Consider the following 23497-nt stretch of genomic DNA (forward strand, 5'->3'; position numbering starts at 1 on the left):
AGGCAGAGAAGGGAGCGGGAGGGGAAGGGGAAGGAGGAGGAGGAGGAGGAGGAGACGGCTGCCACCGGGGGATTTGAGCTCGATTTATTGAAACAAATCAGTGCTCGGTAGAGAGCGGCGAGGAGGAGGAGAAGGTGGGGGTGGGGGGGCAGGAAGAGAGGGATCGAGAAAGAAAAGTGTGAGGGCTGTGGCTGGGAGAAACAGAAGTGATGAGAGAGCGAGCAGGGAGGCTGGAGGAGGCTGCCCGTCCTGTCGCCGCGCCCCGCGGGGACCACCGCTCCTGCCGCCGCCGGGCGCCCCCGCGGCCGCCGCTGCCGCCCCGCCGCCCCCGGCCCGCGCTATGGAGGCGCTGAACGGCCCCGGCCCGGGGCCCGGCGACGCGCTGCGGCCGCCGCCGCCTTCGCCCGGCCACCACCACCCGCACCCCGAGAAGAAGCGGCTGCACCGCGCCCCGTCGCCCGCCAGACCCTTCCTCAAGGACCTGCACGCCCGCGCCGCCGCCAAGCCTCCGCCCGCGCCCCCCAAGTCCCCCGGCCTCCCCGCCCGGGCGCCCTCGTCGCCGCACCCGGGAGTCCACCAGCCCTCCGCGGGGCTGGTGGCGGCGCCGGGCCGCCTCTCCCGCCGCCCCGCCGCCCCGGGGGCCAAGGCGGCCGCCGCCGCCGCTGCCGCCGTCGGCAGGGCGGGCGCCAAGGCCGCCCCCTGCGCCAAGCGGGCAGCCCGGGGTCCGGAGCCGGGGCCCGGCGGCCGGGGCGCGGGGCGGCAGCCCGGCGGGGAGGCGGCCCCGCCGCCCGGCAAGGGCAGGAAGGCGAAGAGGGGCGCCGCGGCGGGCAGCGGCCATGCGGCGGCGGCGCTGGCCCGAGTCGGCCACACGGACAGCAGCTCCGACCTCTCCGACTGCCCCTCCGAGCCGCTCTCCGACGAGCAGCGCCTGGCCCCGGCCGCCAGCAGCGACGCCGAGTCCGGCACCGGCTCCAGCGACCGCGAACGGGAGCCGCCCGCCGCTCATCCTTCCGCTCATCCCGCCGCTCATCCCGCCGCCGAGCCGCCCCGGCACGGCCCCGGCCCCGGGCGCGGAGCTCCGCCGGCCCTCGGCTCCCGCGGGGATGCGCTGCCTGCGGCCGCGGGCGGGGGCCGAGCCCCGAGCCGCGGGGAGCCGCCGCCGGCCGCCCCGGAGGAGCTGCAGCGGGAGGTGGAGGAGCTGCGCTCGGAGAACGAGTACCTCAAGGTGAGCATCGCCCGCGGAGCCCGGCCTCGGCGGGGAAGGGAAGGGGATGCGGGGAACGCGCTTGGAAGGGGGGGATGTAGATTCGCGCTGCCTGGAGTCACCTCCCGTAGGACCCCCCGCCCCCGCTGGACCAAATGCCAATTTTTACCCGCAGGAGAGAAATAGGGGCAGGGAGAACCAGCCGGGCACCTCGGCCCCCTCCTTCCCCGCCCCCACGGAGCAGGACCGCCGCACGGCTTAAGCACAGTTAAGGGACTTACGCGTATGATCGCGGCTCCCTGCAAAGCCCGATTTGTGGGCGCTGGATAAACGTCAGTCGCATGCAACATGTACCCTGGCAATGTTGCGTTTGGTTGACGCGGTGGTAGCTCAGCAAACCCTGACTCTTTCTAAAGCACTGCAAACACTCTACTGGTTAGCAGGACTCTGCTTTCCAGGAACTGTTTTCCTCAGTATCAGCCTTTAGGAAAAGCCAAAGGAACAGGTTCCTTCATTTAATGTAGAAAGGATGACAGCATTATGTGCTCTGCTTATTGTGATGCTTTATCACTGGAAAGTGAAGCCACTCGCTGTGAAGTACTAGTAGAGCAACAAGAGCAGCAAGAATAGAGTGTCATTGCATCCTTGTACAGGTAGAAAAGTACATCCGTATGAACCCATCCTCGGAGAAACAGGAAAGCTAAATTCAGGCGAGCTCTGAGCTGGGTTGACCTGTGGGAACCTCTGGCTGGACTTGTACTTACAATCTGATCTTTTGGCAGAGCAAAGAAGCTACATCCATAAAGATCTATAAATAAGATAAACTGAGATAATCTTGTAACCACAGCCACTGTTTGACTCTGCCCGGTGAAAACAATCTTTGTTCCCTGATATTGGGAACACCCTGTTGTCAAGCAAAATAACCATGGAAATCCATGTAAATCAAGGATTCTTGTTCGAATAAGAATGAGTTTTGTGTATAACCTTGGGAAAGAAGGGAGATAAAGATACAGGCTAGGCTCTTTAAGGGGTTTTGGCTAAGGTACAAGAAACAATATTCAGCATAGCAAAAGGGTAACAGCAGGGGTGCTGCAAGGTTCTTTGCCGGGTCTGGTGCTGCTTAGTGAACTGGAAAAAGGAATGAGCAATGATACAGCAAAATTTTCAGATGACATTAAGTTTTTCTAGCTTAAGTCAAGCCCAGCAGAGACCAGACAGAACTTAATCATAAAGTTAACCCCCGAGGAACATGTGAAAAATGAAGGCAGAGGTGGTAAATAAATCTTAATATTCAGAATCTTAAGTACTTGGAGGGAAAAAGTATGCACTTTTCTGTTTAAGTGTGTTGTGTTAACTCGGGAGCATCATGAGAGAAGGAGAAATGAAAATCTGCAAAAATTGTTAGATTTCAATGGGAACTAAATGGAGACTAACTAAGAAAATCTGGCAATATTGTGTAGAACTGTAGTTGTTACACAGGTCAGTGAGTGTACCTGAAATACTGTGGGCATTGCTGGTCATCTAGAAAAGGATAATAGAAAACCTGACCAATAAAAATTATTGGCTCATAGCAAAGCTTTTATAGCACTCATTGGATAGGAAACTCGAGTGTGGTAGGGAAATGTAATAGTCTATAAAAAGATGTGTAGCACAGAGAACCTTTATCACAAGCTTCTGTTTTATTTGACAGCCTAGAAGCAAGAGGAGATGCAATGAAATCAGAACTGATAATGGGAATCTTTTAAGGAGTAGCTAGCTGGCACTGCCATTAGAAGTCATGGAAGTCAGGAGCATCTCCTTGCATTACAGGATTTGCACAAGTACAGGAGTATTATATACTTAAACCCATTACAAAGTGTGGGTCAAGCTCCCTTTCTTTATACTGAAAGTGATTTTAACTATGGGAAACTGAAAAAAAGAGTGTGTCTGAATTGTCTAGGACAGACCCCTGCTAGCGTGTCCCACCTGAGGAACCCTGTGATCATGGGACCTAGTTTACTATGGCAAGTCTTAAGTGAAGAACTTTGTTCTGCTTCATTCCAAATTTTTCACCTTGTGCAACCATGTCTTCAGATCTTTCACCTTGATGACTTCATCATCTACAGCAATTGTGTCCTGACACTTTTTTTGATTCAGGTTGTGACTTTGTCATGCTAAAAGTATCTCTGAGTCTGGTAGGATAATACAGACAAGTTTCTTTGGTGGGCATGTCCTGGTGCCTGGAAAGCCACGAGCTAACACTGTTGCCTCTTCTGAGGGAAATGAGTACATTGTTTGCTTTGCTTGGCCGCCTGCGTGTGTGAGGACTTAGTTCTGCTCCTCTGTCAAAATGTTTGGAAATAGCCCAGTGGTGCAAAAATCAGGAGAATTCCCAAACCTGATTTGCCTTTCCTAGGAAAACCTATTAAAAGTCTGCAAATTAAAACCACATCACTGTCTGGGTTGTTTACTTGTGGGTTTGTTCCATGTGTTTTGTACAATGCAGTTGTCTTGGTTGGCATTGGAGTGAGCTGTGTTTCTCCAGAGGGGGCTAAGGGATAACAGGGATGCTGTCAACTGTAAATAGACAAATGATTAGATAAATCCCAGAAGAAACTGTTAATTTCCTGAGCATGGCCAGAAGCCAAATTTTGTGGTTTTCACTCCTCCTTATCCCTCCCTGCAGCTGGAGTGCAGCCCTAACTGCACATAATAAAGTCTTTTTCAGAGAATTTTAACTTTCATCTATCTTTCATGTGTTTGTAACACAGGTTATAGAAGACACACACAGACTTAGTGCTAAAGATTACTAGAGATTAAAGCCTTACTTATTAAAGAAAAAAAAAAAAAAAAAAAAAAAAAGCAAAACCAAACACAATAATTTGTTTTTGTTTCTATACACTAAGTACTAGAAATGCCCCGGAATGCACAACAAGCTGCTGCTTCTGCAAACATTCAGACTTCTTATGCCATGAGCCAGATTTTAACTTGGTATCAAGTTTCTGCCTTATATATTTCCAGGACTTTAATCTAGATAAGAATGTAGCTCTAGCCATAGCTAACTATCTGCAAAGCTAAGCCTGTAGGTGAAGTGCATGAGGAGAAGTGTTTACACTGAGAAACCTCTCTTCTACTACCTCTGTGAAATTTAATCTTTGATTTCAGTTTCATCTATTCCTTGCATGACCATATTTCAGCTACCTGTGGGGGAAGACTGTAATATTACAGCAGCATTTAAAAGTTATCACTTAGTTGTTGATGTGGAAAAAGAGAGATTTTGTCATGGTGCCTGACTCTGTAGGACCAGGAGATACTTAGTAACTGCTGGTAGCAGATAAAATTTTAGTTATTGCTAGTCAGTCCTGTTAGTAGTAGCAAAATACTGCCCACACAAGTGGTTGATTTTCAATTTTACTTTAAAATGTCCAGCACATGGTGAAGTGTCGTTTGCTGTGTGAGTCCTTGGGAAACTTGGAAAGAAGCACTTTGTGGTGTAGAGCTGTCAGCAGAATGAGGAATCTTAAGGAAGAGGGCCCAAATTTTAGCAATTAGACGTGTTTTCTTTGTCTCAGCCAAACTTTAATTTAGACTGTGTTAATTAAATAAATGTGCTAGCAGAAACAGCAGCGGTGTTTTAGTCACAACACACGCCCCTTTTCTCTTTGCACCCTTCATGGCCATAATGTGAAAGCAGCCTCCTACATGAGGCATGACACTTCCCACAGCCCTTAAAATAAAACTGGTGCTTGCTGTGCTTTTTTTTTACCTGGCCTTCTCTTTGTGCCTATGTGTTGGTACAAGTTCAATATGCTGGAAATGCTGCTACAGTGTGGATTAACATAGAAATATACTATCTTGGATTTATTAGATAACTGTCTTTTCTTCTATATTCATTTGTAATAGTGACATATTCCGGATTTAAATTGACCAAGGGACCACTCCAGGCCCCTTATTCCACTCTGATGCGCCCAACCATGTTCATTTTTGTTTGAAATCACAATGTGTGTCATGGGAGGTTACATTGTATTTCTTTACTCACTTGAAACTGTAGCTCTTTCAGTCCTAGGCTTGCGCTGAACTCAGGGGGAGTAATTCCTCTGCTGCTTTTATTAACCTTCAGGGATTTGTGCGTGTCAAAGGGTTTTGCAAAGCAAAAATGATGCAAAGTGATGGCACCAGGTTTTTTGCCGTTTAGTTAACCCGTTGCCAGGGTTAGCAAAATACAGCTCATCCCACATCTCTGCTTGGCAGGCTGCTTCTCCCACCTGGAGAGCGGTGGCCCGGGAGAGAAGGAGCGTGGTAACCCACGCCCTGCGTGGCTGGGCTCGGAGGGACAGTCAGCTGCCGAGGGAGATGTCACTTTGGGGGAAGAATAGCGAGGCCATGAGCCTTGTTAGCTCCAGCTGAGCCCCTGGCAGCCTCCAGCCTACCTGGAGGGGGTGAGCTGTGTGATAGTTTGGCCTTGGTGGCCCTCCAGAAATGCTATTGATGTTGCCATTGACGAGTGCTTGAACAGCTTCATCAGCCCCAGTCGAGGATTTGTGTCGAAATGATTCTGTAGCTAATGCTTGAATGAAGCAGAAAAGCAGCCAGATGCTGCTCTCGCTCTCAGATCCTGCAAAGTTAACCCAGCCCTGAAGTCAACAGGTGCTCACGGTCTTGTGACTTTTCAGTTCACATCTTGGTCTGTGCACAAGCTTCAGAACACGTTGGGTTGGTGCATGACTTGTAAAGTAGTCTGATTTGAGAGCTAAATGATAACATCAGGGGCCCAGGGACTTGGGGTTTATTAACATATTTTGCAAGAGGCAAAAATAATGGTTGCTGCTTTCTTCCCAATCAAAGCCTTTCAGAGCATATTTATCCCTGCTGCAGTTCTGCTGAGAAGTGCTATGGGGGTTGTGTTTATTCCTTAGCAGCAGCAGCAGCAGACTCTCCTACATATAGATGGTTTGAGATATTTAAAACATGAAAACAGAGATTATGTAAAATCACAGTTCATGAATCTTAGATTTATCAAGGACTTTCTAGAAGCTCTGGATTCGCCAGTGCAAAAGCAGCTACCCACTGTAATTTCCACTCTTCTTCCCTTTCCCACTCTCCCCTCATTTGACTAAGTGTATATGAAATAACTTTCTATTTAGAAAATAATACTGACAAAAATCTATAAATATGACTTTTGGGTAAATTAATAAACATATTTTACATAGATAATTGGATTTCCTCCTTCATTTGCATTTTCTTAAATACTATACAATTTATTGCTTTTGTGTGTTTTTGTCTTCCTAGTTTGCAGGTATTTTCAACTTAGCATATCACTTCTGGACACCAATGTGTTCTAATTCACTGGAGCCCAAAGACCTTGCCAGTGTGCATAACTGTGTTCACAGAGTAATGAATTCAGTATCTGTGTATATTTTACAATGTTTTTTGCACGTAATTTCTCCTTAATGGCGAAATGGTTGCGTTCCACTATTTAGTCTCTACTCAGGCTCTGAGATAAGAGGTTTTTTATTTTAGGCAGTAATTAATCTCAGTGAAGGTAGGTCAGCAGGCTGACCTAAATGCAAGTGGTGCAGATGACCCTTCCTCTGTATTTATATGCAGTTTAGTGGTCTTGCTTTGGACCGCATTTAGTTTGGCCCGTTGAACATCCCCATCATGCATATGTTTTAAAACTGTGCAGAGGACTCGAGTAATGGAGCACATTTGATGCATGCTTGGAGTGCAGGTCTCTGTTTTATTTCCAAAGGAAACCGTTCCTTGCACACTCTGTGGACAGAAGTGTGCAGTTGGTGGAGATGATTGGAAAATTTATTTTCAGACTTTGTTACAGATCATAACCAGACTGGCTGGATAGACAGAGCCCATAAGTTATGCAAGTATTCCTGGTCATTTCAGTGGGAATGACTCAGATGGGTTACTCAGTATAATAGCTGCATGGCCTAACCTTTTCTCTTTGTCTTCTCTTTGTCTCCTTTTTTTTTTTTTAAGAATCATAAACAAGGCATATTCCTATAATTTGTTCTTAATTATACTTCATTGTAATTAAATCAATAATAAACAAGCATGACATCAGTAAAGGTATTAATGAGGCAATGGCTTCTCTTCTGACAGGCAAGTGTTCAGTTTGCACAGTAGACAGAAAATGACCTATCAGTATGTATCTGGGCTACACAGTGATGGAAATGGCACACAAGGCTTTCCCCTTCTCAGCCAGTTCACATTGGCTGGGCACACTGACAGGCAAACGGGGAATCCTAATTCTGGTTTTTTGTGCTGCTCTCTCGGGGTCTCCTGCCACTGGAGTGGTTGTTTGCGTGTGGCCCTGTGTCCCTACAGCCACCCTGTGACTCTCAGATGGGTAGTTCCTATTAGACCCCAAATAGCTGGCCTTTAGGAAGTCACTTGGGCCAAGTGAAATCACAAGCTGAAAGACTCAGGAGCTGGTGCAACTTGGATTTCTCCCACAAATTTGGAAAGAGCTGCCACTCTGCCACTTAGAAAACACGCTTCCATTCATTTTTTTCTGATGACCAGAGTGACCTAGGGAAAGAAAAGCAGTTTAGCTTTTCCTAAACAATATTCCTTCTTGCAGGACACTGTGACTCGTGCTGTTTTTACTGAAAGTAATAGCATAATTACCATTAAATTAAAAGGGATCAAGAGGAGGCTTTCATCCCCTTCAGGAATGCACAGCAAAGTGAAGCTTCTGATGCCAGCACTTAACCTCTCAATTTCAATTGCCACTTTGGGGTGCTGGAGCAGGTCCTCCCTGTTTAAGGAGGGGAGCAGCTCTCCATTTTTAGATGAACAAAGAGGGATGGCTACTTTCTTGCCTGTTTATTTTAATTACTTTTAAGTGCCTATTCTGGTCTCTTTTTTCAGTTTTACAATATTAAAATCTACAGTATGAAGCCAAATACCTCCTGAGAAAAAGGCCTTTAATTCTAACTCACAATAATAAGAGTAGTAAGAACAATGCATTTTAATTAAGTCAAGAGTTTGACTTATCTGTTATTTCCATCTGCCTTGCAGCCAGAGCATCCCTTTTTTGCAAACCACCACGCTGGGAGTTTTGGCTTTGCTGTATTTACCTTTAATTTCACAAATGATTGACATGTTTTCCTTCAAAGCAGTTGTTCGCCAGCTTAGTAAGTAGCACCATCATAGTTTGAGTTATGAGATTTAACTTAGATTCCTTCATTTTCTGTGCACGGATCACTTCAGAAGAGGAGTTTAAGCTGTTCTGATTTTCCAGGTGCAATTGTAACAGTCCTGGCTTAGGATCTGTTACCATACAGTTTCAGTGTTCACAGCAGAATCATGAGTACTTGCCAAGCAGAATAAGCTGTTAACAAATGAAAGCATCTACACCCTTTTCACTGGCTTTGTGGCTTGTATCAAAAGCAAGGTTGTGTCTTTATTGTAAGTAAAGTTAAACTGTTATGGTTTAGTTAAAGGTTATCCCAGTATCAATAATTGTGTGCTGACGGACATACAAAATCTGAGCCAGATTTTCCAGAGGTGACATGTTCCTCTCTATATATTTATTATATAAATATAGGACTTCATGTTGCTATTCAAAAGGGTTTAATCTGTCTGATTTAATCTGGTTCTTTTCCTCTCTGGGCTGGACAGACTACATAGATTGAAGCCCCAAGCACTGCAGCAATACAGCAGAAAATGGGCTGATACTGCATGCAGCTGTACAGTGAGGTTTCTACTCCTTATACAGTCAAAACTATTTGTGGCCTCATGCTGACTTCTTTTAAAGCTCATCCAAAGGATGCTGTATCTCTAAATACAAGAAGTCAGGACACAGTTTGATTTCTATGTGAAAATTTGGGGAGTAGAAAAGAAACTAATTGTGGAAAAGAAATTCAGTTCAGTCAAAATATCTGAGAGGAGAATTATGTGAGGTTTTAAAGTACAACTTCCTTCATTGTATTCTAAATTTTAATTTATCTGCAAAATTACACTAGAGAAAAACAAACTTTGTATTATAACCAAAACCAGAGGCAAGCATAGCACAAAAAACTCCAAACAAACAAAAAAACCAAAACTAAAATAAAACAAATAAATTAAAGAAAACCAAGAAAACAAAACAAAAATACAGCAACCAACTAACCAAACAAATTAAAACTCCACAACACTGACTTATGAAGTCATAGTTGTGCTGATAAGGGAGAAAACTTTGGTTTACCAGGAAGTTAAAGACAGTCCTATCTTCCAAAACATGGCTCGTGCCAATGCTTGCAACTCTTTGAGGGATTTCTTTGGTGAGAGGAAAGACATTGGATTCAATCCCCAACACAGACAGAGTGACTTTTATGGCTGGGAGAACTCCCATACCCAGAGATAGGATTTGGAAATATTCTGCTTCATAGGGATGAGTGTTTCAGGGATTGGGTTGTAGAAGATCATGTGCGTTTCACTCTCCAAATTGGATTGCGATAAATGCTTTGAAATCAAATATCGTTTATTATTTGTCTTTAGAAACCAACCATATTTGCTACCAACAAAACCTAGTAAAGATAAGAAGGAAGCTTAAGAGATGAGCAATGACATTATAATTGCAGACTACTTCATACATGAAGGCCATTGCTCAGTTCTTAAATGTAAACATCAGATTATAAACCAGATCCCATTAATTTGTTGATGACAGTTGTTTTTCTTTATTGTGGATTTGTGTTTCAAAATTTTAATTTACAAACAAATTACTAATCTAACTTTAGCATTCTGAAGATGACATTAAAAATTTAATTGAACTTAAATCTAGTTGAGGTAAATTCAGTGGCTGACTCTGCAGACAAACCTTAAGAAATAGCTCTGGTCCTGTTCATTCCTTGGGGCTGTGTTAGCTCTGACTGGTAAAGACTCTACTTTTGGTATGAGTACCTTAGCCAAAATAACTCATTAATAAACTGATAATGCACAAGTGTACTCGTTTTCTTAGGTTCAAAAGCCACTGCTACTCTCTAATCAGTTTCTAAAACCTTGACATTTTCTTCTGCATCTCTTATCTTCACTGGGTAAACTTTTACTTTACCTCTTCAAAGCGTCAAAAAATGTGAAGCGTAGTGATAAGTGTGTACACAGAAAAGAAAAGCAGGTCTCGTTCCCAATCCAGTCAAGCATGCATTGCTATGTTTTTCTTTTTAAAAATATACATCATTTATCAAAACTTCACCAGTGTGTTGGCTGTAAACTGGACAGAGTATTTGGCTGTGTCCTGAGGAGGAGTAGATAGAGCCTGGATCCTAAATTGTTTTGAAATAATCCTGCTGGATTTGGTCTGCAGAGCTCATCTGCTTCCTTGAAGTCAGCTGTTTGTGCCTAATTAATGTATTTGGAACTTCTGAGGGTGTTATTGCTGCAAGGGTAACCTCGATGACTGTGCTTACACTATTCCTTTTCAGACAGTGTATGGTGTGAGCATGATCCAGCTCACTGGGGAGTAACCCTTGAGTTTATCCATCCACACAAATATGCTGCTCCTGCACCTGGCCCAGAGAGACTGTGGGACAGGATGCTCCCGCAGCAGCAATCTGAATATATGGAGAATGTGCAATGACGTAGTGGGCTTGTGAGAAAATTTCTCTGTCCTTTCAGAGCATCTAGGGAGACTGGTGTAGGGCCCTGAGTGGGCTGTACTGGTGGAGCAAAGCCTCACTGGTGAGCCCAGAGTAATTTTGTAATTTTGGAAATAACAAGCCTTGTGTGTACCCAAAATTTATGCTCAGCTAATTGAAATTAAACCATAGCTGTATAAATACTGGAGTTTTTATACACGGATGGGATTTTGGTTAGAATGATGCTGTAATTCTAACATAACTGACAAGGCTAAAGAACCCATCTACACATCTTCCTTTAGTCAGGACTGTGCTCAGGTACAAGACTTGTTTTGTATTTGTTATCAAGGTCCAATGAAGCAAGATTGATATGTCAGTCTGGTCGTGCCAGGGGAAGGGGGAATGGTTGAGAGCACTGCCAGGAGTGTGTGGATGCAGGGATGGGACACGTTTCAGCCAGGGGCAGGGGCAGCTTTGTCAAGGGTACTGACTTCATAGCAGTACCCTCTCCACCTGAGACAAGTGTGAAACATTCTCTGGCAATCTTTGGTATTTCAAGTGTGAAATAAGCTCCAGCCACCCTTGGGATTCCAAGAGTGATTTACAGATCTGAAGTGAGTCCACAGTGCAGCTCGTCCCAGTACAAGTTCTCCTGGAATCTTATATAAGCAAAGTTTTCCACAGAAAATTTGGTCTTTATAATATCAAATGCAATTTTAAAGATACCAATTAAAATTAATAGTTAATTTCAAATAATCTCCTCCTGCCTCTTCTTCCTGATTTTTTTTCTCCCCAGCTTTGTTCAGTTTGTAGAATCATGTTTTTTTCCTGTCATGCAGTAGTTTAATTCCTTGTACCCCTCTGCCTGGAAGACCTTTATAACAGTTCTAGCTTTGGAGCCTCAGTCACACACGTATTAAACAAATGGCAATGCTAGAGCTTATCCTGTTCAGCCGTAAATCTTTAATCTGACTTTAGAGAGCAAGTGCTACTCACGATACAACGTGGAACTGGGACAGTTCATGATGTCCAGGAAAGAACAAGCAGGTTATTCCCATGGGTATAGGTTTTGTTTTGTTCCTGTGGTCCTGTTATTTAAAAGTATTGATGACACACAACAAAACTCCATTTTCCCCTGAACACAATCCAAGTGTCATTAAGCCAGTGTATGGTGTTAGGCTCAGACGGGACAGCATTTCCATATGGAGCAGTTCAGTACTTCATGTAAAGCAGTTTTTTCCCCTCAAAAAAATTTGTTTTTAGGAGACGTTGGTTGTTAAAAAGGCACACCACACATAGATGTTGAGGTACTTGGTTAAGTAGGTTTATTGTAGTCTTAAGTAAAGCAAGAAATCAGTTCAAATAGTGGTAAAATATTGCGCAGTTTTAATTTTAATTTGAGATTGTAAAATGAAGGTTACCAGTTTCAGGAGACATGAGCATCTGGTTTGTTTTTAATTATCAAAGCAGTTGAAAGAAATACGACAAGCATTCATTAATTTAGGTCAACATAATTACTCAATGTTGGGTTAAAACTTCTGTTCCTGTGACTCCTGGAGCTGCGTGTTGCAGTCTGTATCATTTCATTAATGTGGTATCCTAGCAAGCATGTTTCCTATTTTTCTCCCATGGGTGAGATTTAGAGGTATGATGGAGCACTGTTTTGACTTCTCACAGGATGAGCTGGATGAACTCCGGGCTGAAATGGAAGAAATGCGTGACAGCTATTTAGAGGAAGATGTTTACCAGCTGCAGGAGCTCCGGCGAGAGCTTGACCGGGCAAACAAGAACTGCCGCATTCTGCAATATCGTCTCAGGAAAGCGGAACAGAAAAGCTTGAAAGTTGCACAAACAGGCCATGTGGATGGAGAGCTCATTAGGAGCCTGGAACAAGATTTAAAGGTGGGTTGAGAGATTTATATTCACAGCAAAAGAGAGCAGACTGTGATGTGGCTCTCCGCAATGGAAGTGAGGGTGACACATGAAACAAGCAGTAGTTCTCCAAACGTCATGACCAGTTTCCTTCTGCTGTGGAGGAGAACAAATATTCAGCTCATCGCCTTAAAAAGATGTGTCAGTGAGTAAAAAAACATGTGCTCAGATTCAAAATGAAAGAAATACAGTCAAGTTACATTTCTGCATTTGAAAGATTTAAAGGGTCTTGTTTTACTGGTTTTACTGAAAACCTTAGCTTTGCAATACCATATAAACAAAACCTGATATGCTTTTTCCAGTTGATGCTGTTTCTTTCCTTTCACTCCTTGCTTATGCCAAACAATTGAAAAAAAATAGCCTAAGTCTAAGCATTTCTTAGTGTCTAGTGAGTTAATTGTAACAGGAACAGACTGTTTTAATATTTTTGCAGGGCAGATAGAGAATCAAAATGCTCTTTCCCTTCAAACACAAATACCCATAAAAATTCTATTCATACTGAATCAGTTTTTGTATCTTTCAGAAATGCTTCCATCAAGACCAAGTAAAAGTTTGTAGACATGATGTTTATCTGGCTTTACTCATCTTTCTTGATATTACTACATTGTAGCTGTTTTTAAAATAGCTTCTGTAGAGAGGGACTGCTTGCAACTGGAATTGCAGTTAATATTGTACTTAAAAATGTGAAACATAAAGCCTTCTGAAACCAGAATTATTGATTGTCAGCAGTGGAAATGAGAGTAACAAATCATGTCATCAAACCTTTTAAAATGTCAGATCTAATTTTTCTTTTATGATGGAAACTGAATTATAACCTTATAATAATAGTAATGATACATTACTCAGTAAAAATCTTGTACCTAGATTTCAGTGAAAAAGATATTGAGTGTTTTAGTTAGTTTGCTTTGGTTTTACTGACTTCTTGTAATTCCATAATTCCTTGTGTCGTATGATGTATCACCTCTACAAATGTTTTTAGAGTAAATATCTGTTCTTGTTAGGTTAGAGTCAGAAAACCTAACCTAGCATATGTTTCTGTGCTTTCATATCACTCTTGCCTAGTTGTGATTGCTGCTAGAGCAGCAAGTTTGTGTGGCTGTGACTGCACACACATTGCTTTGATGGATTGCCCATCAGCTGTACAGCACAATTCCTTGTCTCTGGCTTTATCTATGTGATGTGCTGGGACTTTGATGGGCAGCTTTGGTGCCTGCTTGTTTCCTCCTGCTGTTCATGACATTGCCTTAGCATAATGTGGAGAGGGAGCTGGTGATGGGTAATCAAATATATTTTCATTCCGGATTTCTTTATTAGAAATGAATATTCATTTTGGTACTTGGAAGGCTTGGAGTATTCCATCAAGAATGTCATAATTGAATTAAAAATCTCTTGCTTGTCTAGGGCTGTAATATGCTTATTACTGTAGGAGACATACTGTAGCTGCTGCTCCTCATGGATGATCTTCATGTGTTTGTGCTCTTTTTACCAGGTAGCCAAAGATGTTTCTGTCAGACTGCACCATGAGCTGGAGAGTGTGGAGGAGAAACGAGTTAAAGCAGAAGATGAAAATGAAGTCCTTCGGCAGCAAATCATTGAGGTGGAAGTATCCAAGCAGACACTGCAAAATGAGCTGGACAAGTTAAAAGAGGTAAACAATTGTCAGAAAAACCATGCAGAGCAGTATTGCTGGGTTAGAATGGCAATTTGGCTCACAGATATCTTAGACTAATTCTTACATGAAACACTTGCTGATATTGCTTGTACAATTGCCCCAGAGGTCTCCTTTGCTCTATGTCCCAGATACGCCATCAGTAATTTTGAATCAATAGAGATGTAGATGAGTGATGCTCCACTTTTTGTCTGGGGCTTCTCACAGGGCTTCTGTCCCATTTTAAGCTTTCTCCTTAAACACCCTCTTCCTGCTGGAGCAAAACTCTTTCTGATTTGACTCCAGCTAGTTCTGGCTGTTCTTTACACAAACTGGGACTTCCACCCACTTGAAAGTCAAATCAAGTGTGCAATGACTTGTCTCTGAGAGCAGGGTTCAGATAGGCAAGCTGCTGCTTTGGCTGGTACTCTTCAGTGGTGGTCATGCAGCCATCAGCATGACCTGGGCAGTGAGAATGTGGTCTGTAATGTATAAATAATGTTACACTTCAGGCACAGAAACAGTGTCTCTTGAGAAAAGGGATCATTTCAACTGGTGCTGACACACAGTCATACTGGCTGAAGTGACGATCCTTGGAAGCAAGTGAGCTGAGGAGCAGGGGACCGTAAAGGAAAGCCAAATACTAAGCACAGCTCTTTGCTGGAGCCTACATCCCAATCTGCAGTGGTATTTCTGTTCTCTTAACAGTACAGCAGATTGGCAGCTCACAGCCCCTGCTCTCTTTTAAACCAGATTGAGATAGAGCATTTAAACGTAATGAGGTAAGGCATTTATCCTCTGAGCCCTGGTCAGATTTAGAGAGCTGGTGCAATTATGTGTTATTTTAATCTTTCCAACATTACTTGTGAGTCAACTGGCACAAAGCCTGGCTCAGTTTTATAAGGACAGCCCCTATTTAATTTCTCAGTGTGTTTGAGTTATGAGTAGTCTGGTGCAGGAGTTTTGGACTGTTTGTACCTAACAGAACAGATCATCAGCTGGTATACATATCAGTGTTGCTTAGGTTACTTGTGAACCTGACACAAAAGATAAAGTCTGCATGATGTTTTAGCTATTCTTCTCCTTTCTCAATGCTATTTGTGAATGCTGTGCTGAGTGGACATGATACCATGTTACGGGGTCTGCGGTCGCTGCTCTGTACAAAATTACCGTCTCATCCACAGTGCCGAATTTATTGCTTGTTGTTGATTAACATGCAGGTCCACTGGGTACTGCTTGATGGGTCTTGGGGTTAAAGCAGAAACTAAATTGTGGATGAGAAGTAAGGAAAAAAATGGTCCAGCAGTGCTGAACACTCAAGCTATCTCCAACCAGGCTGAATTTACCTTGCTGCTCAGGTTGCAGCAGGCTAGCTGTGCTGGGATGTGCTGCTGTCAGCTGTCTCCCTGCTGGATTGCAAGATGAAGTGAATGCACCCTTGCTTTGTAAACATTCCTTGCCCCCCAAGAGGCAAAAACTGGAGGGGAGCTAGGGAAAGGGAGACATAGCAGGTAGAATGATGGGATGTATTCATGCTGATGTGGAGATAAAGCAGGGCACAAGAGTGATCATGAGATGTAGTAGTAGTATAGATAGTCTGGTTTCATGAGCCATGAGTTGTGGTTTCTCTGGCAGTCACAATTTCACAAGGTCACAGGAGGTGAGAAGATGAGGTTGGAGTCCTTGACAGGTCACACAAGGACAGATGAGCCAAAAGCTGGAGAAAAACAGCTATGCATGTGTCAGATGAGTGTATGTTTGCAATGTTGTTGACATTGCTAAAAAAAAAAATATTCCTCATTCAAGATGTGTTTAAATAACTACCAGAAGTGGTGCCTCCTTAGGAACATTTAATGTGTGCAAAGAATGTATTATAGACGTGCCAATGGGAAAGCTGGTGCTTTATATATCAGGACAAAAGTGACCCCACAGCCATGTAGCTTCTTCCCAATCCACCCTAACTCTGCATCTTGTCTGTCCAAGGACTGACAAGTAGAAGGAGCGTTTTCCTATCCGGTCCTGGAGCGTTGCCTGAGACCCAGTTAGACAGTATTCACTCTCTGACATAGCTTACTGCAACCATATGCTCATTCCCTGTGATATCCTTGACTATTCTCCATCCTGGGAGGTGCAGAAAGGTTTTCTCACATCTGTGTTCATATTTATTGCTTAATTCAGTGCTCGTTTCTGCTTTGGTGTGGCACACAATTCCCTTGGGTCCCATTTCTCACTGCAGTAGATGGCATATATGTTGATTATCTTTAATGAATTTTGCATGCTGAGATACCTTTAGGAATTGTACGCACTTCTGAAAGCACTCTTTCTTTAAAGCCACCTTTGGTGTTTATCATAATCTTTTGAAAAATTTCTAACATTTATCATGTTTAGTGCTATTATATATTTTTTTAGACCAATACCTGTTTTGATCTCCTGTGATATTTTGAAAAGGAATTCTTGGGTATATAGGCTTGTTCTATGTAAATAAAATTTTTATTTCCTTAAGAAAGAACCCTTACAGTTTCAACTGGGAAATTATTTTTTGCCTCCTACTGACCATGTAATTTCAAGTTGTTGTGTTAAGTACATATGAGAGAGACTTTGCTCTCTTGTCACTAAATAATATTTCTCAGTGTGTCTTACTGTGAAAATAATCGTTCACAGTCTCCTCTCCGAACGTCTCCGAACCTCTCCTCTCCGAACCTCTTCTCTCTTCTCTCCCTGTGAATTGCTGCTAATGCACTTCCACTTCCCTCCCCAGTCCCAGGTGTTTCTGGATTCCCATTCCATGACACACTTTCAGAGGCTTTTGCATAATCTATCAAAACAGCATCTAGGCCCTTGTTCTGTTCTGGTATCTGCCAAATACTCCCCATCTAGAAAATATTCTGATTTTCACTGATTGTTTCATTAAGGAGCTCTCAGATAACTGGTGAGTCACTTGCAGGTTTTTAGGATAATGCAACCTCCTTCTTTCCCTTTGTCTTCTTTTTTTTAAATAAATGTGTTCTGTCCCTCCAGCCTTTTGCTGCATTTCCTGTGTTTTGAGCTACGATATGAGTTGATAAGGATGTTTAATGAATGCCTGTGAATTTTGTCCAATTCTGATGTCTTCCAGTTAGACATCATTCTTCTCTGAATGTCTTCATCAGTATCCTGGCATTCACTTTGCTTACTCATGCACTGCACTTCCTTTTTTTTTCTTTCAGTTCTCTTAGCCAAAAGATAATATAGTTCTTTCCTTTTCCATAATACTTCCTATTTTTATTTCAGATTACACTCATTTATCACTGCTCATCATCTGCCACTCTTGCCTGAATTCTACTCCTCACTGATTCTTTTGAAGATACTTCTTTCACTGGCTAATAATGTTTTTTCACTGAATGTTTTTAACTTTACTGACTGTAGCAAGGGTTTTTTGTGTCAGTCTTCTTTATCAGCTGAAACACTGTGGTTCATTGATTTTTTTTCCATGATTACATTCACCTACTTTTCAGTTTTCATTTTTCAAGTGTTCCCTTTCTGTCTTTTTTACTGTGAACGTTTCAGCTGGTTTTTGGGCCACCCTCTGATACTTTTCTCTGTGGCATTCTCCATTAGACCTGCAGAGTTTTCCTACTGCTGTGAACACTTCTTTGTAGCATGTCCTGGGATGTTTCTGAGAACTGTCCCTTCTAGGAATTTGCTGGGATTTTCTGTGACTTAACAAAACTGCTTCCTCCTTACAGCTTTGGAAGCAAAGGCAGTGTGCCCTCACAGATTTGATAAGAACACAAATCCCTGCCAAGGCTTGCTTGCTTTTCCCTCGTGTTGTCTGGGTTATTAACATTGCCATTTGAGCCAGCAGGCTGCCAGGAGAGAAAAGAAATTACTCCATCACTAACAAATTACCTCAGCAACATCCCTGCAAGTGTCATTTCCCCTTTCCTAATATCCTAATGCACCTCATGAGAAATATTGATGTGTATTAAGAATTTTTCTCGATCAATCAACCAAGAAGCATTCACAACACTTTTTTCCAAAGTTTCCTTTCCTTTGCATCAATGCAAAGCCCTTATCAATTCTCTTCTGAGCATCTACAAATCAGAACTTTTCTCAAAGGCTTGACAATAGCAAGTGGATTTTCTTTGAGAGCTCAACATCTCTACTCAACATCTAACTCACCCCAAACATTTCCCTGGAGCCACCTGGGCATCTTTAAGGAACTCCTTTCTTATATTTTCTCAGGAAAGATGCTTCACAAAAGGATTATCTATTCTTAGTCTAAGTGTAAGCAACTAGGAAATCGTGCTTGGCAACTGTTGGGTGCCTTTATGTATCGCATTCATTAATTCTTCTGCAAGCAGTACCTTTTAGACAAATCCTGTCTCTGGAAGCTCCATACCTGGGGAAGAACAAACCATTTTTGCTACTTATTGAAGAAAAGCACCGAGATGGCACAGGACCAGCTCCTGTTCCCCATGAGGAGGATGAGTTGGTTGCTTGTTTGCAGCTGCTAAATGTGTATTTTCCCACATCCTTTGTCTGGGTTTGGCGTGGTGAGCCAGGGTAAAGAACAAGGCAGAGCTGTGGCAGCACTGACGCTGCTGGGGAAGGGCAGCCCTGCCAGACCAGACAAAGAGAGGGGAGGAATAAGGTCAGGGGTAGAAGCTGCTGAAAGGTTTGATGTGAGTACTGTGAAATGGGCTAGCAAGAAATGAATGAGAATTGTGTAACTGGGAAGAAAGGGGCATTTGTTGGTTGTGTGCTGGCCCTACCGAGCAGGTGACAGTCTTTCTTATGGCTGCTGAAAGCAGAAGGACCAGAGGGGGAGCAACCAGAAGTGTTGCTTTCTGTCTTGCAAGGACCTCTGCAATAGCAGCAGCCTCCCATGTGACGCTGAAGTTCTCTTGGTCAGCTCCTAACTTGAAATGCTTCAAGCCCCTCAGGTTGCTGGGACTGTTCGAGTGCTGTTCTCTGGCATCTCCACTCAGGAAACCAATTCCAGCAGATGGAGGGCTATGGATGCAGCTCACTGGTGGTTTTATGAATAAGGGTAGAGGCAGAAGGCAAGAAATCCTGTTTCCATTCATTTCTGCTTTAGAGGAGAGAAGTCCTAGTCCTCTGGCCCTTAATAATGTCTCCAACACACCTCTTCAGGACACAGACTGAGATGAGAACCAGTAACTACTGTAAATGGGCTTTCCCAGGTTACCTGTGAGCTTTTGAGGGCAGTGACTTCTATAAATGCTTTTTCATCCAAGAGCTTTACTTGCTTTGGATGGTGTAATGCCCAAGCTTATTTTCTGCTCCTCCCCTGCAGCACCTGATTTTAAGGCACTGTTCAAGAACTGCTACTTTTAACAATCAAAGAAAATTTTCTGTTAAAATATTTGTTTAACTGAGTGAAAAGCTTCATTCAGAAGCTTATAAAAATGATAGAAATATACAAGAAAAGTTGAAAAGTCTTTCAGACATATTATTTTGAGACAAGTTTTGCTGCAAAGTGCAAGTGCAATACTCTGTTTAACATCAATAGAGGTGGAGAGCATTTTGCTCATAGAAGAATTCAGCTCGGAAGAATTATAAGCATAATATAGCAAAATGAAATCTGGAGGCTGCTGTGTGTAAAATCTGGGGCTGAGTGTGACAGTGATTTTCATTGCCATGAACCTTTTAAGTAGAGCCAGACACATGCTCTGTGCGTGTAAAATGTGATTATTCCAATCTGAAATCACATTTCCCTCTTATTGCTCTGATATAAATACATAGACATGGTGTGAAGTGGTACACAATTGGTAAAGAAATTATTTTTGGTGAAAACACACTTGTTTGCATAAAATATTGCCTTATGTTTTCATTAGCTAGGAATTTATATATATTTATTAAAGTGGCACATAATGTTTTTCAGACATTTTTTTCAACGAAATTTACTCACAGAGGTAGGGATATACTGTGAAAACTCTTTGATTTTTGTAGTACATTACCTTTCTTTAGCTATCAGTGAGTTTACCTGAAGGGAAATTTATGAGAAACAGGACAAGATTCAAGTAATACTAAAAGGACTAAGCAAGAACACTATGTTGACTCAACAATCCTGCTTAGAATTTAGTGCTTGTGAGAGTTTTAAGTAATGAAGTCCTATGCAATAATCATAACTAAACCCATTAACTGAATGAAAGTTTTACCGCAGCACCATTTTGTCTCCAATATCTTTTTTTCACTGTGATAAATAATAAATTGGTACCTATCCACAGTGAATGATTTATAGTTGTTATGGCATTTCAGGAACTGTACAGAGTGAAAAGGTCTGCTCCTTCTTGGTAGGAGGCAATGCATGGGAATGTATCTCTCTGGACTCAAAAAACATAGCAGCTGTAACATGATTTTTTAAAAAAAGTAATTATATTATACATGGTCTAATGCACTGTCCACATTTCTTTTTAGAAATTTAAAAATATCTTTAAACCAAAGGACATCTCAAATTTTCAAAATATTTTGTGTCAGTCTCTTGTGTTCTAAATGCCTCTCCCTGAGCAGTATCTGCATCTGAAATTAAGATTTATGATTTACCAAATAAGTTGCCACCAAGCTCCGATTAGTCTTTATTTTCTAGGTATTTGCTATTTGTCCAGACTGGCCGGCAATCATCTGACACTACTTCCAAATTCTATTATAATTTTTTAAGTGAGTGATTTTGAGATAAAGTAACAGTGATTCTGCTGATCAGATTCAGAGATGTGTCTCATGCAAAATCTCTGATATGTTACTCAGCCTGAATTTCTCACCCCAGGCATGGGCTTCTGCTGATTCACCCCCTTCATTATTCCCAAATACTTTGAAGGACCACAACTGCCCTTGCCTATGGAGAAATTATGTTTAAGTGATGGCATTTACAGCAGGGAAAATGACCTATCATAGCTGCATGACTGTTTAGCTACCAATTAGTTATAAGGAAATCTTCTTTGTATGATAAATGAAATTTCTCTGTGCTGTATGCATTTTCCTTACTACATAGCAAAGTCTTTTGGCAACTTTTTCAATAGCAGAGACTGGCATGGAGAAGCTCAAATAGTGTATCAGTCTCCCCATCCTCCACCCAGTTACCAAAAATAATCCTGCTGTCTGTCACATGGGTATCAGCAGTGACACTGCAAACAAACTATAGTCTCTGTGACATTTTCATTTGAAAAAATACTTTCTTTTCTTTTCATTCCTTTCCTTAATAAATCCTGATATAATTAAAGGTTTTCTTCAGCAAACCCTTGCAAAATATTGGTAGGCCCCCTTCAAGGGCTGTTCTGGGGGATAAATAAGTGCATGCTCTCCATATTCCAAATCATGTTTCAGTTGGGACATAAGTCCTAGATGAAGACAGTACCTTTTTCCTTGCCAAGGTGTGGGCAAGACTTTGTTTCAGGAGAAGTAATCTGTCACAGGATGCTGCTGTTTCTGTGAACAGAAGCTGTGATTTAAAGCTAGAATATCCACAGCTAAATGCATGCTGAAGTTGATTAGGTTTATCCCTTGTTGTTCCACTCTCTGGTGATACTAATTCAGATCAGCAACCATCTGGCAACTGTCCTGGTGGGAAGTGTCACACAGTGTTTGGGGTGGAGGTGGATACCAGGGCATTGTAGTTTAGAGATATCTCATGCCCTGCCCACCCTGCTTTCCTCCCAGGGCTCTTGGAGGAGCCAGCACAGATCCCAAGTGAATGTAGCCTTGTGCATATCAGGGAGTTCCAGCTGAAGGAGAAACGGTGTGCAAACCTGTAAAAAAAGCTGCCTTCACTTGGTGCTCAGTGCAGAGCTGGCATCAGTGGCCAGCTGGGTGCCGCCCCTCCCGGGAGGCACAGCTTCCCTGCCGCCCTTTGGCTGGCTCCTGGCGAAGGACGCCAACCGCTTTCATCTCACATCACCCGTAATTCCATCCCGGCATCTGGAGCCCCGGGTAGCAGGACGGAAAAGAGGGAGAGACAGTCTGTCAGGGTGAGAAGAGGAGCTCTGTGAGGTGCATAGATTCTTAACAAATTTTCCAGATTGCCTGTGGTTTTTGTTGTGGTGATGCTGCACTTAGGAATATGTGTCACACCGGAGCATTGTCATCCATGGGGACGGTATTGTCTGGAAATGCTTAGCAAGGTGAAAAAAAGTCAGAGGTATTGATTTTTGTTCTTCTTTGAAAGGGTTACTTGATTATTTTTCTTCTGAAATTAATTATTTAGGCTTGCTTCTCTAGTTCTATTTTTAAAAGGAGCATGTAACTCATTGCACAGATAACTTATGAATTATTAACATTGCACTACTCAAGCTGTCAGAGGATGAATGAGGGGCAAAGATCTGACCGTCCTGGCAAGTTTTCCATTGCCACATACTACAGCACTGGACTTTCCCCCTTCTCTATGCCTGGCACTGTGTAGGTGAGCCTGGCTCCCCTATCCAAAGTCTTGCTGGCTAAAAGGCAGCCCTGCTTGGCAGAGTGCCACTCATTGCATGGATCTGTCAAGAAGTTCTCCATTCTTCTGAAAGGGAAAAAGGGAGTCAGCCGGTGCAAGTAGGTCAGGAAAAGGGTTTAAGTGGTAAAGAGGTGGAATTAGTCAGTTGTTACTCTTCAAGAAACTTCTTATTGGCACGTTTTGCTGCTCTCAGTAAACAACCTGTTTCTTCAAGCCTCAGATGAGGATACTTTCACCTATCTTGCTCTTTTGCAAACCCAATCCATGCTGAAGCAGTGGTGAGTGCAGTATTTCAGCCTCTTTCTCATCCCCACAGGAGTGATCCCCACACCCCCTTTGGTTTAGCCAGCAGTTATATCAGCTGGGAGCTCGCTGCAAGGTTAGGATATTTTTTCACTGACTGTTCCTATACTCAACCTGCAGAAAAATGCCTGGTGAGGAGGCAGTATCTGTTCTGTGGGAGGAGGCATGGCAAAGCCTTCACTTGATTTGGGTTTGGGTTTGATGTGCCCTGGTGTGAGAAAGCCTGACGTTCCTTTAAATATCCATAATGGTGGTTCATTCATTCTAGAAAAATGACACAGTCTGCCCCAATGGGTACACTACTCGTGATTTCTTTGTTTCCTTTTCTCTTTACTGTGTATTTTGTCACAAGATGCAAGCTCTAGCCAAAATGAATACAAAAATTACAAGATATTTTAACCCAAATTTTAGGTCTTCCTCCA

General features: G+C 42.8%; 1 protein-coding gene across 5 annotated transcripts in view; it reads left to right on the forward strand.

Annotated features, from left to right (window-relative positions):
* Positions 1 to 205: 205 nt before the first annotated feature.
* MTCL1 (microtubule crosslinking factor 1) overlaps positions 206 to 23497 on the forward strand; it is a 104045-nt gene continuing 80753 nt past the window's right edge. For all 5 annotated transcript variants that reach the window (XM_063396371.1, XM_063396378.1, XM_063396397.1 and 2 more), the window contains exons 1-3: positions 206 to 1225; positions 12436 to 12660; positions 14180 to 14338. In XM_063396371.1, the coding sequence (XP_063252441.1) occupies positions 341 to 1225; positions 12436 to 12660; positions 14180 to 14338 (1269 nt within the window). In that variant the 5' untranslated portion in view covers positions 206 to 340. The remainder of the gene's footprint in view (positions 1226 to 12435; positions 12661 to 14179; positions 14339 to 23497) is intronic.

The sequence above is a fragment of the Prinia subflava genome, chromosome 1 (assembly GCF_021018805.1).
Source record: "Prinia subflava isolate CZ2003 ecotype Zambia chromosome 1, Cam_Psub_1.2, whole genome shotgun sequence".
NCBI lineage: Eukaryota > Metazoa > Chordata > Aves > Passeriformes > Cisticolidae > Prinia > Prinia subflava.